A 20,714-nucleotide genomic window follows, 5' to 3' on the forward strand; every position below is an offset into this window, starting at 1 on the left:
ATGTCTGCTGGTCACCATATTATTCAATGGCGGTCAGCTCTGGAGTTTCAAGGGGTCTTGAAGCTGCATGGTTGTTTGCACTTTGTAGCCTTTTCCCCAAACTTTGTGTGGTAGAAGCATAGGTCGTCTTACTTGACTCTACCATGTCTCGAGACTGACTCTATGGCTTTGATCATAACACCACAGGTCCTTGATGTCAGTTTGAGTTATGAAGGCCTTGACCTAGGGTGGGAACTTGTGGAGGAATATTTCTCGAAACAAAAGGGAAGGTGACTTGTTGGGGGGAACTAATGCCAACATCTTGTCCATCAACTGAAGGCTTGGTATCACCTAATTCTTCCTCCAGGATCTTGGCTGCCACTTCCCAGTTGCTCCACCAGAATGTATCTACCAGCCTGTCTTTTAACGCGGTGTATTTGTGCATTGCTGTAGATTGGATTAAAATGTCCAGCCCCCTCGTTGATGTGTCTTCATCTAGTGCCGCTACTACATACGACTATTTCGTTAGGTCTGAAATAATTTTGTGTACCTTAAATTGTACTTCCACCTACGCGAACCATAGCTCAGCCCTCTTTGACCAGAATTGTAGTAGCTTTGGTGCTGTTGTGTGATCATTTGCCATGTTTCTTTGATTTTCTGTTTACTTCAATATGCAAAGCAAAAGCTATTGTTCTTCCGTGGGGGTCACCAGTCATAGCTTTTGTTAAGCTATACACAAAAATTTAACGGAGACCCAGAATCATCATCATCATTTGACGTCAACTTTCCTTGCTAGCATGGGTTGGAGAATTTGACTGAGGGCTGGCGAACCAGATGGCTGCACCAGGCTCCAATCTTGATCTGGCAGAGTTTCTACAGCTGGATGCCCTTCCTAACACCAACCACTCCGTGAGTGTAGTGGGTGCTCTTACGTGCCACCGACACGAGGGCCAGTCTGGTGGTACAGGCAACGGCCACGCCTAAATGGTGCTTTTTACGTGCCACCTGCACAGGAGCCAGTCCAGCGGCACTGGCGACGACCTCGCTCGAATGTTTCACGTGCCACCAGCACAAGTTCTAGTAATGTGTAAGTGAAAGATTTATTCAGTTGAATACATGAGGGTAACAACTGCCAGTTAGCTCCTACTTAGTCGGAAGCCCGTTTAATCAGAAGTCAACATTGCCACTGACCAGCTCCCTAGCTAGCCAGCAGTGAAGTTCCCGTCTACAGTTCATCTGTCATAAATCCTTGGGCAGTGCCCTACAATAGTCTATTTAGGGATTATTTAACTGGACTCCTTATATAAAAATATTTTGTAATAAAATTGGGAAAATTTTCAGTATTGGAAATGTGCTATGATAGAGATGAAGTGGGGGGGGACTTACTGTAGTGGAATAGATCTACTTGGTCTATTTTATATTTTTATACTTTATTTATTAAACTTTTGTATACTTGTTGAAAATACAAAATCATTATATATATGTGTATATATATATATATGTTGCCAGCCTCACCTGGCACCTGTGCAGGTGGCACGTAAAAAGCACCCACTACACTCATGGAGTGGTTGGCGTTAGGAAGGGCATTCAGCTGTAGAAACATTGCCAGATTAGACTGGAGCCTGGTGCAGCCTTCTGGCTTCCCAGATCCCCGGTCGAACCGTCCAACCCATGCTAGCATGGAGAACGGACGTTAAACAATGATGATGATGATGATATAAAACTCATTCAAACATTTCAATACTCTTGAAAGGGGTTTTGTTATTATGTAATGTATTTGTCCAGCAGCACATTCGAGCGAGGTCATTACCAGCAATATTTTACCATTTTGAATCCAGTTCCCATGGAAGGACCTGGCATCAGCTTTGTTTGCCATCATCCCTGAAATGTCCTGGGCCCGGTGGTGCTAGATGTATCAAATTGCTATTTTGATGAAATTTAATAATTTTCTAATTTTGTCCTTTCCATTCAATTAGGTACTTTCTACCTGATTAGTTGAAACTAACCAGTCAATTTACCAAGCTGTCTAGCACTCAGATAATCAAGTTACTAAGTCATTAAGCTACTCAACAGTCCACCATGTACTCTTTATTCAGAAGGAGTACCCTTATTAAAAAAGGGTTTCAATGTAAGTATCTGTTTCTTGTTCACAACATTTGAATGTGTTCAGCAGTAAATATTTACATCTCATCATCGTCATACTTGTTCTCATTTTGCCCCTAATGAAAGATCCAGTTTGAAATATAAAAATGTCCTTCTTATGGACTTCAATCTCTGATTGTTATTGACAAATGTGATTTGTTTTTCTAGGACTCCCACTGAACTTTGTTTTATGTTGTTCAGTGTTTGTTAGTATACTCTTTACTCTTTTACTCTTTTACTTGTTTCAGTCATTTGACTGTGGCCATGCTGGAGCACCGCCTTTAGTCGAGCAACTCGACCCTGGGACTTATTCTTTGTAAGCCCAGTACTTATTCTATCGGTCTCTTTTGCCAAACCGTTAAGTGACGGGGACGTAAACACACCAGCATCGGTTGTCAAGCAATGCTAGGGGAACAAACACAGACACACAAACACACACGCACATATATATATATATATATACATATATACGACAGGCTTCTTTCAGTTTCCGTCTACCAAATCCACTCACAAGGCTTTGGTCGGCCCGGGGCTATAGTAGAAGACACTTGCCCAAGATGCCACGCAGTGGGACTGAACCCGGAACCATGTGGTTGGTAAGCAAGCTACTTACCACACAGCCACTCCTGTGGCAAGATACATTGATTTCTGACTGGATATGACACATACCTTTTCTATGAATGGATATCATGTATATTGGTTTTTGATTGGATATGACACACACATATTGATTTCTAATTGGATATGACTCTTATATGCATAGATCAATAAATGATCAGCCCCATTGCTGTTTGCAAAGAAGAGCAAATGCTTTCTAGTTTCAATCCCCATCACATCATCCGCATCAGCAACATTAAACAACAATGACAACATTAACATCAGGAACAATAACAGCAGCAGATACAAACATTGACAATAGCTATTATAACAAGTACAATAGCTGTATGTATTTATATATATATATATATATATATCTATATATATATATATATATATAACAAGTAGAAAGGTAAATTATATTCAATGCGTAAATACTGAACAGTATATATCTACAGGATAAAATCCTTTTTAAAAGCAGAAAAATTTGCCAGCAAATTTATATATATATATAAATTAAGTACCAGTTGCATATTGGGGGCCAATGTAATCAACTGGCCCCCTCCCTTGAAATTTTGGGCTTTGCACCTAGAGTAGAAAGTATATATATATATATATATACTTTCTACTCTAGGTGCAAAGCCCAAAATTTCAAGGGAGGGGGCCAGTTGATTACATTGGCCCCCAATATGCAACTGGTACTTAATTTATATATATATAAATTTATATATATATATATATATATTATATATATATTAATTTAGAGATAGTAGGCCCCTACATCTCACCATATAAAAAGAATTTTAATTTTTATTTTAAATACCTACTGTTTAATTACTTGGCAACACGTGTTTCATGAGGTACATCCTTCGGTTCCTAAACCACTCTGTGTTTTCCTGGAACCCTTCTTAAAATGTAACTCCAATCATCAGGCCCTTATATCACTTTATCAACGTTCAATACAATAAACTACATTTTAATTTTTTAAAGCCCTTAAGTATGTGTAAAATAGGTGTGTTTAAATTAGTTTCACTGGACTCTAGAGTACAAGCCATAATTCAGATCAAAATTCAAATAAAGATAAAAAGTTACAAAAACAAAATAAAATAAAGTAAGGAATAAAAAAGCTAAAAAAATTATGCAGAAATTTATAAAAACTATGTTAGTAATATATAGTGTTCCAAATAAAATCAAATTTACAAAAACTATTTTCTATTTTTCTATTTTACTTGTTTCAGTCATTTGACTGTGGCCATGCTGGAGCACCGCCTTTAGTCGAGCAAATCGACCCCGGGACTTATTCTTTTGTAAGCCCAGTACTATCGGTCTCTTTTGCCAAACCGCTAAGTGACGAGGACGTAAACACACCAGCATCGGATGTCAAGCAATGCTAGGGGGACAAACACAGACACACGAACACACACACACACACACATACATACATACATATATACATATATACGACAGGCTTCTTTCAGTTTCCGTCTACCAAATCCACTCACAAGGCATTGGTTGGCCCGGGGCTATAGCAGAAGACACTTGCCCAAGATGCCACACAGTGGGACTGAACCCGGAACCATGTGGTTGGTTAGCAAGCTACTTACCACACAATGTTAATAAATATATAAAAAATATAAAAAATGTGAATAATCACATTTTTTGACTGCCAGAATTGTGTTGCTGTCGAGTTTTATAGCATTGTGGACACCAAGAACCATGGATTTTTTCTTTTTTTTGGCATTAGTCTTCTGTTCAAGCTTTAGAATTACAGACATAGCTAACCAAATCACTCATATTGAGTACTACTTTGTATGGCTTTGAGAGCTGGGTCCCAATAAAAAACTGATGAGTGCCTATCAAATATGTTTGAACTATGGCTTTGGTGAAGGGTTCTGTGTATCAACTAATTTAACTCATAGAACTAATAAATGAATTCATGAAAAGATCAAAATACCAATGGAGAAAATTTTGTTTGGCTATATGAAGAAGAAGAAGCGATGAGCTGGCAGACACGTTAGCGCGCTGGGTGAAATACTTAGCGGTATTTCGTCTGTCGTTACGTTCTGAGTTCAAATTCCGCCGAGGTCGACTTTGCCTTTCATCCTTTCAGGGTCGATAAATAAAAGTACCAGTTTCGCACTGGGGTCGATGTAATCGACTTAATCCCTTTGTCTGTCCTTGTTTGTCCTCTCTATGTTTAGCCCCCTGTGGGCAATAAAGAAATATATATGAAGAAGAAGAAGATATCAAGGTATAGCTGTTAGAAAGGAAGGAACCACCAGTTGATGAGGATAACCATTGTAGGAGAATCTGAAGGATGATGATGCTGCCCTGGTAGAAAGAGAATGAATTGAATGGATAACACCATTCATTGGATTCAGAATGATTTCACAGTTGCACACATGAATACTTATGGAAAATATCAATGATCCTTGATGTTTACAACACACTGGATTGATAAATTTGTGACAAAGCTCTATCTGCGATGATTTCATCTCAATCGAAGGAGAGGGGCTTTCTCCGTCCGGGTTGCGGATCCGTGGAATAAGCTGCCGGACGAGATAGTGAAGATGCCGACGACCGCTCGGTTCAAAGTCTCCATTGACCAGAAATGGCCTGAACTCTTTGCATGAACACCCTCCCTGTACATAACTCCATGTTCCCCTACATGGCCTTACTTTTTGCTTTTTGAACCAAAAAATTAACTTAACTTATGTCATTACTGCAATCATGTATCATGTGACACATCTTCTTCCATATTTAGACATGTCTTCACTATATACCGTTTGTAATTTAAACTGTTTCATTGTAATTTTAAAATAATAAATGGTTTAATGAGAAAATAACTAAGTAAAATAGGGTTAATTAGTTAGTTGCCCTTCATGCATTTAAAGCATAAACAGGGGCCTATGACAGGTTCTTTTTTGCTATTTGCCTCCTTTTTTTTCTAATTTGATAGATTTCCTTTGAATTAATATATTAACTGCAACTTTCATCATGTAGTGTTTGTTTTAAGCTGGCATGAGGATGGTTTGACAGGGTCCAATGAGCTGCAGGGCTGTGTTGGGCTCCAGTGTCACCTTTTGTATGATTTCTATGCTGAATTCTCTTCCTAATAATAACCGTAATATAGTGTGTAGTGGGTGCTTTTTTAATGGCAGTAGTACTAGTGAATTCATCGAGACAAGGAAAATAAAGCTCCCTTGACTAAATGGAAGTGTATTTGGAAGGAGGTAGTTTTATTCTAGCATTGAGAGGCTAAAGTATGATAGAGGGGTAAGCACAGCTGTCTTGCAATAGAGGAAATTTATGGCTGTTGCATTATATAAGGGTAGGTGGAAGTAACTGGAAAGAAGATAATGATGGTGGTGATGGAGTACCAGAGTGAACTTTAGTAGTACAAGAAGGCAAGGAAGAATATGGACAATGGTTCAGGGAGTAGGAGAGGGTGGGTAATTTCATAAATGTGTGAGAGCAGTGACAGATGGGGGGGGTCAGAGGTGGCGGTGTGGTTGATGGTAAATATCAATGTGGCAGGGAGTTGGATGAGAGAGATAGAAATGACCAAAGAAGGGGACATGTGGTAGAATAGGAAGGTGAGGAGAGCAGCAGTATTATAAACCTGTAGATAGAGACTAAGGGACTGATACAGGGTGTAAGGGGTGGGGGAGGGAGGTGTAAAAGCAATGAAAGCCATTGTTGGAAAAAAAAGATATTGATGAATTTACATGTGAACAAAAGAAAGAAGGCTTGACTGAGGATGGTATAAACATGGACCAGTTCGTCATTGATAATTTAATCAAATCCAGGCTTAATTGACTGAAAGCTATGACATTAGCTAAAGGAGAGCCTTCAAAATTTTTTATGAAGTTGGTACAAGTCAAATAAATGTTGTTTTATTACCTTGACTATAAAGTAATTCTAGGCTACTGTACCTAAGTGTTGACTTAACGAAGTAAATCTCAATTTCAATTACCAGATTTATTCCTACCACTTCATGCCACCATTTATAATTAATCTGAAGTTGCCTCGTTTATCTTTTTTTTTTTTTTAATCAGTATCATTAAGGTAAATAATTTTATTTTTACCTCTACTAGTGTAATTTTAGTAAAGCATTTAAATTTTGCTAATTTTCTGTTACCTAAACAGCGACCGAAATAAAGCATGAAGTCATTTTTAATTCCTATGAAGAACTGGAAGAGAAACCGTGTAAGTCTCTCTTTGCTTTTATATATCCATCTTTTATGCTTGTTTATCTTACGTAACTTTTTATTTATTCTTCTTTTTCTTTGTTAAATTTTTGAGAAAGTTGACAAAAGATACAGTGTGCTGCAGTTTAGCCCCAAGTCAAAATTGATCATCACCACCATCTTCATCATCATTTAGCATCTGTTGTCCATGCTGGCATAGGTTGGATGGTTTTACCAGGGCTGGTAAGCTGAAGGGCTGCACCAAACTCCAGTCTGATTTGGCGTGGTTTCTATGGCTAGATGCCCTTCCTAATGCCAACCACTCTGAGAGTGTAATGGGTGCTTTTTACATGCCACTAGCACATGTGCTCGGTTTGCGTGACACCAGTCTCTGCCATGACTATGATTTCTCATGGCTTGATGGGTCTTCTTCTCAAGCATGACATAATGCCAAAGGTCTCAGTCATTTGTCATTGCCTTTGTGAGGCCCAACACTCGAAAGGTGCTTTTTATGTGCCACCGGCATGGGTGCCAGTTATGTGACACCACCATTGGCCACATTGCCTCTGCGAGGCCCAATGCTTACAAGGTGTATTTTATGTGCCACCGGCATGGGTGCCAGTTATGTGACACTACCATTGGCCACATTGCCTCTGCGAGGCCCAATGCTTACAAGGTGTATTTTATGTGCCACCGGCATGGGTGCCAGTTATGTGACACCACCATTGGCCACATTGCCTCTGCGAGGCCCAATGCTTACAAGGTGTATTTTATGTGCCACCGGCATGGGTGCCAGTTATGTGACACCACCATTGGCCACATTGCCTCTGCGAGGCCCAATGCTTACAAGGTGTATTTTATGTGCCACCGGCATGGGTGCCAGTTATGTGACACCACCATTGGCCACATTGCCTCTGCGAGGCCCAATGCTTACAAGGTGTATTTTATGTGCCACCGGCATGGGTGCCAGTTATGTGACACCACCATTGGCCACATTGCCTCTGCGAGGCCAATGCTTACAAGGTGTATTTTATGTGCCACCGGCATGGGTGCCAGTTATGTGACACTACCATTGGCCACATTGCCTCTGCGAGGCCCAATGCTTACAAGGTGTATTTTATGTGCCACCGGCATGGGTGCCAGTTATGTGACACTACCATTGGCCACATTGCCTCTGCGAGGCCCAATGCTTACAAGGTGTATTTTATGTGCCACCGGCATGGGTGCCAGTTATGTGACACCACCATTGGCCACATTGCCTCTGCGAGGCCCAATGCTTACAAGGTGTATTTTATGTGCCACCGGCATGGGTGCCAGTTATGTGACACCACCATTGGCCACATTGCCTCTGCGAGGCCCAATGCTTACAAGGTGTATTTTATGTGCCACCGGCATGGGTGCCAGTTATGTGACACCACCATTGGCCACATTGCCTCTGCGAGGCCCAATGCTTGCAAGGTGTATTTTATGTTCCACCGGCATGGGTGCCAGTTATGTGACACTGGCAACAGCCACAACTATGATTTCATTTGGCTTGCTGAGTTTTCTCAAGCACAACATATCACCAAAAGTCTCAGTCACTAGTTAGCCAAAGGACTTGGTTACTAGTATCTTTGCACACACACACACACACACACACAAATGATGAGCAATATCTGTTTACCAAATTTCATATAAAGGGATTTAGCTCAAACTAAATTACACACACACAGTACTGTGCAAAAGTCTTCAGCCACTTTAAACTATTGTAAATTTCTACTAATTGCCAACTTATAAGTGGATTTTTCGTATTGCTTTTTTTTACACATGAAATATTGGCCCTGTTGGAATCATTTCCGTACCTAATCATTATATTTTGAGGTAGGGGTTCTGAATGAGAGGGGAAGATATAAGATTACCATAAAAAATAATCATGCAAAAGTTTTCAGCCACTTCACGTAAACCAATCCAGATAGTGTTTTAAAGCAGAAAAATGTCTATAAAGAAAATTTATTACATAATGCTCACTCCAAGGAGTACTGTACATCATCATCATCATCATTGTTTAACGTCCGTTTTCCATGCTAGCATGGGTTGGACGGTTTGACTGGGGTCTGGGAAGCAAGGAGGCTGCACCAGGCTCCAATCTGATCTGGCAGTGTTTCTACAGCTGGATGCCCTTCCTAATGCCAACCACTCCGTGAGTGTAGTGGCTGCTTTTTATGTGCCACCAGCACAGGTGCCAGGCAAGGCTGGCAACAGCCACGATTGGTTGGTGCTTTTTACGTGTCACCAGCACGGAAGCCAGTCAAGGCAGTGCTGGCAACGGCCACATTCGGATGGCGCTTTTTACGTGCCACTGGCACAGGGATCATTATTTTTCTGTGTGGCTTTCCTTAGCTTAAATAATTGCTGCAATGCACCTGAGAAGAGATGCATACAAATCTTTTACCATCTTCACAGGTATGAGATGCCATTCTCTGTGGCTGAACACACACAACTCATCAAGATCGCATGGATTCTTCTGACGAACTCTTCTCGTTAGCTCTGTCCACATTTGCTTGATGATATTTAAGCCAGGGATCTGAGCTGGTTAGTCTTTCAATACAGTAACACCTTCATCAGCCAGCCTCTGTTGTGTTGCATGCAACAGAATTTGACAGAAGGCCCCCAGAAAAGTGAAATGACTCACATTACACAATGAAAACAGTGAAGTTTGGGGGTAAGAATCTGATGCTTTGGGGATACATAAAAAGTGATGGTTCAAGAAAGTTGGTTAAAATTGATAGTAACTTGAATAGTGCCAAATACATCCAGTTGCTGATATTTATAGTTTATTGTTATTGATGATGTTATGTATATTAATTGATAGTTTAAACATTTTCAAATACTGCCTCTATTATATTCCAATCACAGCTCTTTTGGAAGGCGATCATGAAGATATGAGTAACAAGCTGTACAGTTTCCACAATGGATTGGTTTACTTGAAGCAGGTTGACTGTCCTTCTCGGACGCATGCTGTGGCCCCGGATGGTGAGAGGATTTTCAGATACTTTGTTGTTTATCTAAGCTCATTATCTCCCCCAAAAAAAGAATGTTCCATAGTTTATTTCAGTTTGTATAAATATAGATTTAATTAATTAATTAATGGTACATTAAACTGATTTAGTTAATTAATGGTGCATTACATAGCATATACTGGATCAAAAGGTGGCAAGCTGGCAGAAACGTTAGCACGTCGGACGAAATGCTTAGCGGTATTTCGTCTGCCGCTACGTTCTGAGTTCAAATTCCGCTGAGGTCGACTTTGCCTTTCATCCATTTGGGGTTGATTAAATAAGTACCAGTTACGCACTGGAGTTGATATAATCGAATTAATCCGTTTGTCTGTCCTTGTTTGTCCTCTCTGTGTTTAGCCCCTTGTGGGTAGTAAAGAAATAGGTATTTCGTCTGTCTTTATATTCTGAGTTCAAATTCCGCCGAGGTTGACTTTGCCTTTCATCCTTTCAGGGTCGATTAAATAAGTACCAGTTACCCACTGGGGTCGATATAATCGACTTAATCCCTTTGTCTGTCCTTGTTTGTCCCCTCTGTGTTTAGCCCCTTGTGGGTAGTAAAGAAATAGGTATTTCGTCTGTCTTTATATTCTGAGTTCAAATTCCGCCGAGGTCGACTTTGCCTTTCATCCTTTCGGGGTCGATAAATTAAGTAGCAGTTACGCACTGGAGTCGATGTAATCGACTTAATCCATTTGTCTGTCCTTGTTTGTCCCCTCTGTGTTTAACCCCTTGTGGGTAGTAAAGAAATAGGTATTTCGTCTGCCGCTACGTTCTGAGTTCAAATTCCGCTGAGGTCGACTTTGCCTTTCATCCTTTCGGGGTCGATTAAATAAGTACTAGTTACGCACTGGGGTCGATGTAATCGACTTAATCCGTTTGTCTGTCCTTGTTTGTCCCCTCTGTGTTTAGCCCCTTGTGGTAGTAAGAAGAAGTAAGAAATAGGTATTTCGTCTGCCGCTACGTTCTGAGTTCAAATTCCGCTGAGGTCGACTTTGCCTTTCATCCTTTCGGGGTCGATTAAATAAGTACCAGTTACACACTGGGGTCGATATAATCGACTTAATCCATTTGTCTGTCCTTGTTTGTCCTCTCTGTGTTTAGCCCCTTGTGGGTAGTAAAGAAATAGGTATTTCGTCTGTCTTTATATTCTGAGTTCAAATTCCGCTGAGGTCGACTTTGCCTTTCATCCTTTCAGGGTCGATTAAATAAGTACCAGTTACGCACTGGGGTCGATATAATCGACTTAATCTGTTTGTCTGTCCTTGTTTGTCCCCTCTGTGTTTAGCCCTTTGTGGGTTGTAAACAAATATATACTGGATCATCTGAAACAAATGCTTTTTAATAACACAAAACAATTTTAGCCTGATTACGACTTCTAAGCAAATGTTAAAAAACATATAACTGTTACATTTGTTCTGTATTATTGTTTGTCTTACTCCATCAGTCTATTTGCCTCTTTCTTTCATTCACATTGTATGTCTGTCTGTTCTTCTCTTGTGTGTCGAACATAGAAACGCACAGGCGTAGGAGTGGCTGTGTGGTAAGTAGCTTGCTAACCAACCACATGGTTCCGGGTTCAGTCCCACTGCGTGGCACCTTGGGCAAGTGTCTTCTGCTATAGCCCCGGGGCCGACCAATGCCTTGTGAGTGGATTTGGTAGATGGAAACTGAAAGAAGTGTCGTATATATGTACTTAAAAAACGCAGCCCCAAACTTCTGCTCTTTCATCCATTCATTCATCTAGCAGATAAGTTGAATGCTTATTTATTTATTTATTTTCACTTCCCCATCAATCACACATGCTTTCTTATCTATCTAACTATTTTTAACTAATTTCTATATCTATCTAATTATTTTAACTAATTATCCATTACCCATCTCGCCTCCCGTGTATTCATCAACCATCGTGTATTCGCGCCTTCTTCTCCGGACAATCTTTACTTAAAAAACGCAGCCCCAAACTTCTGCTCTTTCATCCATTCATTCATCTAGCAGATAAGTTGAATGCTTATTTATTTATTTATTTTCACTTCCCCATCAATCACACATGCTTTCTTATCTATCTAACTATTTTTAACTAATTTCTATATCTATCTAATTATTTTAACTAATTTATCCATTACCCATCTCGCCTCCCGTGTATTCATCAACCATCGTGTATTCGCGCCTTCTTCCTCCGGACAATCTTTACTTAAAAAATGCAGCCCCAAACTTCTGCTCTTTCATCCATTCATTCATCTAGCAGATAAGTTGAATGCTTATTTATTTATTTATTTTCACTTCCCCATCAATCACACATGCTTTCTTATCTATCTAACTATTTTTAACTAATTTCTATATCTATCTAATTATTTTAACTAATTTATCCATTACCCATCTCGCCTCCCGTGTATTCATCAACCATCGTGTATTCGCGCCTTCTTCTCCGGACAATCTTTACTTAAAAAACGCAGCCCCAAACTTCTGCTCTTTCATCCATTCATTCATCTAGCAGATAAGTTGAATGCTTATTTATTTATTGATTTTCACTTCCCCATCAATCACACATGCTTTCTTATCTATCTAACTATTTTTAACTAATTTCTATATCTATCTAATTATTTTAACTAATTTATCCATTACCCATCTCGCCTCCCGTGTATTCATCAACCATCGTGTATTCGCGCCTTCTTCCTCCGGACAATCTTTACTTAAAAAATGCAGCCCCAAACTTCTGCTCTTTCATCCATTCATTCATCTAGCAGATAAGTTGAATGCTTATTTATTTATTTATTTTCACTTCCCCATCAATCACACATGCTTTCTTATCTATCTAACTATTTTTAACTAATTTCTATATCTATCTAATTATTTTAACTAATTTATCCATTACCCATCTCGCCTCTCGTGTATTCGCGCCTTCTTCCTCCGGACAATCTTTACTTAAAAAACGCAGCCCCAAACTTCTGCTCTTTCATCCATTCATTCATCTAGCAGATAAGTTGAATGCTTATTTATTTATTTATTTTCACTTCCCCATCAATCACACATGCTTTCTTATCTATCTAACTATTTTAAACTAATTTCTATATCTATCTAATTATTTTAACTAATTTATCCATTACCCATCTCGCCTCCCGTGTATTCATCAACCATCGTGTATTCGCGCCTTCTTTCTCTGGACAATCTTTACTTAAAAAATGCAGCCCCAAACTTCTGCTCTTTCATCCATTCATTCATCTAGCAGATAAGTTGAATGCTTATTTATTTATTTATTTTCACTTCCCCATCAATCACACATGCTTTCTTATCTATCTAACTATTTTTAACTAATTTCTATATCTATCTAATTATTTTAACTAATTTATCCATTACCCATCTCGCCTCTCTGTATTCGCGCCTTCTTCCTCGGACAATCTTTACTTAAAAAATGCAGCCCAAACTTCTGCTCTTTCATCCATTCATTCATCTAGCAGATAAGTTGAATGCTTATTTATTTATTTATTTCACACTTCCCCATCAATCACACATGCTTTCTTATCTATCTAACTATTTTAAACTAATTTCTATATCTATCTAATTATTTTAACTAATTTATCATCATTACCCATCTCGCCTCCCGTGTATTCATCAACCATCGTGTATTCGCTTCCTTCTTTCTCTGGACAATCTTTACTTAAAAAATGCAGCCCCAAACTTCTGCTCTTCATCCATTCATTCATCTAGCAGATAAGTTGAATGCTTATTTATTATTTATTGATTTTCACTTCCCCATCAATCACACATGCTTTCTTATCTATCTAACTATTTTTAACTAATTTCTATATCTATCTAATTATTTTAACTAATTTATCCATTACCCATCTCGCCTCCCGTGTATTCATCAACCATCGTGTATTCGCGCCTTCTTTCTCTGGACAATCTTTACTTAAAAAATGCAGCCCAAACTTCTGCTCTTTCATCCATTCATTCATCTAGCAGATAAGTTGAATGCTTATTTATTTATTTATTTTCACTTCCCATCAATCACACATGCTTTCTTATCTATCTAACTATTTTTAACTAATTTCTATATCTATCTAATTATTTTAACTAATTTATCCATTACCCATCTCGCCTCCCGTGTATTCATCAACCATCGTGTATTCGCGCCTTCTTTCTCTGGACAATCTTTACTTAAAAAATGCAGCCCCAAACTTCTGCTCTTTCATCCATTCATTCATCTAGCAGATAAGTTGAATGCTTATTTATTTATTGATTTTCACTTCCCACTCCCCATCAATCACACATGCTTTCTTATCTATCTAACTATTTTTAACTAATTTCTATATCTATCTACTAATTATTTTAACTAATTTATCCATTACCCATCTCGCCTCCCGTGTATTCATCAACCATCGTGTATTCGCGCCTTCTTTCTCTCTTATCTCTTTACAATTTAAAAAATGCAGCCCCAAACTTCTGCTCTTTCATTCCATTCATTCATCATTCGCAGCATATAGATAAGTTAATGCTTATTTATTTATTTATTTATTTTCACTTCCCCATCAATCACACATGCTTTCTTATCTATCTAACTATTTTTAACTAATTTCTATATCTATCTAATTATTTTAACTAATTTATCCATTACCCATCTCGCCTCCCGTGTATTCATCAACCATCGTGTATTCGCGCCTTCTTTCTCTGGACAATCTTTACTTAAAAAATGCAGCCCCAAACTTCTCTCTTTCATCCATTCATTCATCTAGCAGATAAGTTGAATGCTTATTTATTTATTTATTTTCACTTCCCCATCAATCACACATGCTTTCTTATCTATCTAACTATTTTTAACTAATTCTATATCTATCTAATTATTTTAACTAATTTATCCATTACCATCTCGCCTCCCGTGTATTCATCAACCATCGTGTATTCGCGCCTTCTTTCTCTGGACAATCTTTACTTAAAAAATGCAGCCCCAAACTTCTGCTCTTTCATCCATTCATTCATCTAGCAGATAAGTTGAATGCTTATTTATTTATTTATTTTCACTTCCCCATCAATCACACATGCTTTCTTATCTATCTAACTATTTTTAACTAATTTCTATATCTATCTAATTATTTTAACTAATTTATCCATTACCCATCTCGCCTCCCGTGTATTCATCAACCATCGTGTATTCGCGCCTTCTTTCTCTGGACAATCTTTACTTAAAAAATGCAGCCCCAAACTTCTGCTCTTTCATCCATTCATTCATCTAGCAGATAAGTTGAATGCTTATTTATTTATTTATTTTCACTTCCCCATCAATCACACATGCTTTCTTATCTATCTAACTATTTTTAACTAATTTCTATATCTATCTAATTATTTTAACTAATTTATCCATTACCCATCTCGCCTCTCGTGTATTCGCGCCTTCTTCCTCCGGACAATCTTTACTTAAAAAATGCAGCCCCAAACTTCTGCTCTTTCATCCATTCATTCATCTAGCAGATAAGTTGAATGCTTATTTATTTATTTATTTTCACTTCCCCATCAATCACACATGCTTTCTTATCTATCTAACTATTTTTAACTAATTTCTATATCTATCTAATTATTTTAACTAATTTATCCATTACCCATCTCGCCTCCCGTGTATTCATCAACCATCGTGTATTCGCGCCTTCTTCCTCCGGACAATCTTTACTTAAAAAACGCAGCCCCAAACTTCTGCTCTTTCATCCATTCATTCATCTAGCAGATAAGTTGAATGCTTATTTATTTATATTTCACTTCCCCATCAATCACACATGCTTTCTTATCTATCTAACTATTTTTAACTAATTTCTATATCTATCTAATTATTTTAACTAATTTATCCATTACCCATCTCGCCTCGTGTATTCATCAACCATCGTGTATTCGCGCCTTCTTCTCCGGACAATCTTTACTTAAAAAATGCAGCCCCAAACTTCTGCTCTTTCATCCATTCATTCATCTAGCAGATAAGTTGAATGCTTATTTATTTATTTATTTTCACTTCCCCATCAATCACACATGCTTTCTTATCTATCTAACTATTTTTAACTAATTTCTATATCTATCTAATTATTTTAACTAATTTATCCATTACCCATCTCGCCTCCCGTGTATTCATCAACCATCGTGTATTCGCGCCTTCTTTCTCTGGACAATCTTTACTTAAAAAATGCAGCCCCAAACTTCTGCTCTTTCATCCATTCATTCATCTAGCAGATAAGTTGAATGCTTATTTATTTATTTATTTTCACTTCCCCATCAATCACACATGCTTTCTTATCTATCTAACTATTTTAAACTAATTTCTATATCTATCTAATTATTTAACTAATTTATCCATTACCCATCTCGCCTCCCGTGTATTCATCAACCATCGTGTATTCGCGCCTTCTTCTCCGGACAATCTTTACTTAAAAAATGCAGCCCCAAACTTCTGCTCTTTCATCCATTCATTCATCTAGCAGATAAGTTGAATGCTTATTTATTTATTGATTTTCACTTCCCCATCAATCACACATGCTTTCTTATCTATCTAACTATTTTTAACTAATTTCTATATCTATCTAATTATTTTAACTAATTTATCCATTACCATCTCGCCTCCCGTGTATTCATCAACCATCGTGTATTCGCGCCTCTTTCTCTGGACAATCTTTACTTAAAAAATGCAGCCCCAAACTTCTGCTCTTTCATCCATTCATTCATCTAGCAGATAAGTTGAATGCTTATTTATTTATTTATTTTCACTTCCCCATCAATCACACATGCTTTCTTATCTATAAACTATTTTTAACTAATTTCTATATCTATCTAATTATTTTAACTAATTTATCCATTACCCATCTCGCCTCCCGTGTATTCATCAACCATCGTGTATTCGCGCCTTCTTTCTCTGGACAATCTTTACTAAAAAATGCAGCCCCAAACTTCTGCTCTTTCATCCATTCATTCATCTAGCAGATAAGTTGAATGCTTATTTATTTATTATTTTCACTTCCCCATCAATCACACATGCTTCTTATCTATCTAACTATTTTAACTAATTTCTATATCTATCTAATTATTTTAACTAATTTATCCATTACCCATCTCGCCTCTCGTGTATTCGCGCCTTCTTCCTCCGGACAATCTTTACTTAAAAAATGCAGCCCCAAACTTCTGCTCTTTCATCCATTCATTCATCTAGCAGATAAGTTGAATGCTTATTTATTTATTTATTTTCACTTCCCCATCAATCACACATGCTTTCTTATCTATCTAACTATTTTTAACTAATTTCTATATCTATCTAATTATTTTAACTAATTTATCCATTACCCATCTCGCCTCTCGTGTATTCGCGCCTTCTTCCTCCGGACAATCTTTACTTAAAAAACGCAGCCCCAAACTTCTGCTCTTTCATCCATTCATTCATCTAGCAGATAAGTTGAATGCTTATTTATTTATTTATTTTCACTTCCCCATCAATCACACATGCTTTCTTATCTATCTAACTATTTTTAACTAATTTCTATATCTATCTAATTATTTTAACTAATTATCCATTACCCATCTCGCCTCCGTGTATTCATCAACATCGTGTATTCGCGCCTTCTTCCTCCGGACAATCTTTACTAAAAAATGCAGCCCCAAACTTCTGCTCTTTCATCCATTCATTCATCTAGCAGATAAGTTGAATGCTTATTTATTTATTTATTTTCACTTCCCCATCAATCACACATGCTTTCTTATCTATCTAACTATTTTTAACTAATTTCTATATCTATCTAATTATTTTAACTAATTTATCCATTACCCATCTCGCCTCTCGTGTATTCATCAACCATCGTGTATTCGCGCCTTCTTCTCCGGACAATCTTTACTTAAAAAATGCAGCCCCAAACTTCTGCTCTTTCATCCATTCATTCATCTAGCAGATAAGTTGAATGCTTATTTATTTATATTTCACTTCCCCATCAATCACACATGCTTTCTTATCTATCTAACTATTTTTAACTAATTTCTATATCTATCTAATTATTTTAACTAATTTATCCATTACCCATCTCGCCTCCGTGTATTCATCAACCATCGTGTATTCGCGCCTTCTTTCTCGGACAATCTTTACTTAAAAAATGCAGCCCCAAACTTCTGCTCTTTCATCCATTCATTCATCTAGCAGATAAGTTGAATGCTTATTTATTTATTTATTTTCACTTCCCCATCAATCACACATGCTTCTTATCTATCTAACTATTTTTAACTAATTTCTATATCTATCTAATTATTTTAACTAATTTATCCATTACCCATCTCGCCTCCCGTGTATTCATCAACCATCGTGTATTCGCGCCTCTTTCTCTGGACAATCTTTACTTAAAAAATGCAGCCCCAAACTTCTGCTCTTTCATCCATTCATTCATCTAGCAGATAAGTTGAATGCTTATTTATTTATATTTTCACTTCCCCATCAATCACACATGCTTTCTTATCTATCTAACTATTTTTAACTAATTTCTATATCTATCTAATTATTTTAACTAATTTATCCATTACCCATCTCGCCTCTCGTGTATTCGCGCCTTCTTCCTCCGGACAATCTTTACTTAAAAAAGCAGCCCCAAACTTCTGCTCTTTCATCCATTCATTCATCTAGCAGATAAGTTGAATGCTTATTTATTTATTTATTTTCACTTCCCCATCAATCACACATGCTTTCTTATCTATCTAACTATTTTTAACTAATTCTATATCTATCTAATTATTTAACTAATTTATCCATTACCCATCTCGCCTCTCGTGTATTCGCGCCTTCTTCTCCGGACAATCTTTACTTAAAAAACGCAGCCCCAAACTTCTGCTCTTTCATCCATCATTCATCTAGCAGATAAGTTGAATGCTTATTTATTTATTTATTTTCACTTCCCCATCAATCACACATGCTTTCTTATCTATCTAACTATTTTTAACTAATTTCTATATCTATCTAATTATTTTAACTAATTATCCATTACCCATCTCGCCTCCGTGTATTCATCAACCATCGTGTATTCGCGCCTTCTTCCTCCGGACAATCTTTACTTAAAAAATGCAGCCCCAAACTTCTGCTCTTTCATCCATTCATTCATCTAGCAGATAAGTTGAATGCTTATTTATTTATTTATTTTCACTTCCCCATCAATCACACATGCTTTCTTATCTATCTAACTATTTTTAACTAATTTCTATATCTATCTAATTATTTTAACTAATTTATCCATTACCCATCTCGCCTCTCGTGTATTCATCAACCATCGTGTATTCGCGCCTTCTTTCTCTGGACAATCTTCACTTAAAAAATGCAGCCCCAAACTTCTGCTCTTTCATCCATTCATTCATCTAGCAGATAAGTTGAATGCTTATTTATTTATTTATTTTCACTTCCCCATCAATCACACATGCTTTCTTATCTATCTAACTATTTTTAACTAATTTCTATATCTATCTAATTATTTTAACTAATTTATCCATTACCCATCTCGCCTCCCGTGTATTCATCACCACGTGTATTCGCGCCTTCTTCTCTGGACAATCTTTACTTAAAAAATGCAGCCCCAAACTTCTGCTCTTTCATCCATTCATTCATCTAGCAGATAAGTTGAATGCTTATTTATTTATTTATTTTCACTTCCCCATCAATCACACATGCTTTCTTATCTATCTAACTATTTTTAACTAATTTCTATATCTATCTAATTATTTTAACTAATTTATCCATTACCCATCTCGCCTCTCGTGTATTCATCAACCATCGTGTATTCGCGGTGCACCCGCCCTACCCACCCCCACCACCAATACTGGATATCTCTATATTTTTGCTCCATCCATACCGGATGTCGCTTCTCCCACTACCATAATAGGTGTCTACTCTTCGAACCCCACTCTTCAATACGCTATTTCACCATGCATTACCCCTCTCTTGATATCCTACGTTCTACTTGCCTAGAACCTGTCATCATTTCTCTGAACCACCCCTCCCCACTGGTGCTCTCCTATATTTCTGCACCCCCCCCACATAAAAAAAGCACCATCCGAACGTGGCCGATGCCAGACCCCTCTGGCACCTGTGCAGGTGGCACGTAAAAAACACCCACTACACTCGCGGAGTGGTTGGCGTTAGGAAGGGCATTCAGCTCTAGAAACTCTGCCAGACTAGACTGGAGCCTGGGGCAGTCCCTAGCTCCCCAGACCCCGGTTGAAACCGTCCAACCCGTGCTAGCGCGGAAAACGGACGTTAAACGATGATGATGATGATGATGATGTATGTGTGTGTCTGTGTTTGTCCCCCTAGCATTGCTTGACAACCGATGCTGGTGTGTTTACGTCCCCGTCACTTAGCTGTTCGGCAAAAGAGACCGATAGAATAAGTACTGGGCTTACAAAGAATAAGTCCCGGGGTCGATTTGCTCGACTAAAGGCGGTGCTCCAGCATGGCCGCAATCAAATGACTGAAACAAATAAAAGAGAAAAAAAGTGTAAAGAGATAGACAGACATATATGAAAACATGAATACACATGCATGTATAGTAAACATCAGACTATCAACTTATAATAACGAGCCATTGCAGTACATTACAATGATAAGTGGATCCTCATATTCTACCTCCCCTCAGATACTTTCAACTCATGGGTTTCTCATGACTTATCACCAAACTGCTGTTCTACTCCCAGTCCTTCCTTCCCCAAATCTCTGAATTTCTTCCCCCATCTCTGCATATGTTTTCCTTGTAGTGAGATCAATGTGGTTAAAACTCCAAGA

At 37.9% G+C, this 20,714-nt stretch overlaps 1 protein-coding gene across 1 annotated transcript in view; it reads left to right on the forward strand.

Annotated features, from left to right (window-relative positions):
- The window catches only part of LOC118762224 (trichohyalin-like), a 236,536-nt gene that overhangs the window by 28,211 nt on the left and 187,611 nt on the right, over positions 1-20,714 (forward strand). The window contains exons 2-4 of the mRNA XM_036500774.1: positions 1,956-2,107; positions 6,868-6,927; positions 9,804-9,920. Coding sequence (XP_036356667.1) covers positions 2,059-2,107; positions 6,868-6,927; positions 9,804-9,920 — 226 coding nt within the window. The 5' untranslated portion in view covers positions 1,956-2,058. The remainder of the gene's footprint in view (positions 1-1,955; positions 2,108-6,867; positions 6,928-9,803; positions 9,921-20,714) is intronic.

This window comes from Octopus sinensis, linkage group LG2 (genome assembly GCF_006345805.1).
Source record: "Octopus sinensis linkage group LG2, ASM634580v1, whole genome shotgun sequence".
Lineage (NCBI taxonomy): Eukaryota > Metazoa > Mollusca > Cephalopoda > Octopoda > Octopodidae > Octopus > Octopus sinensis.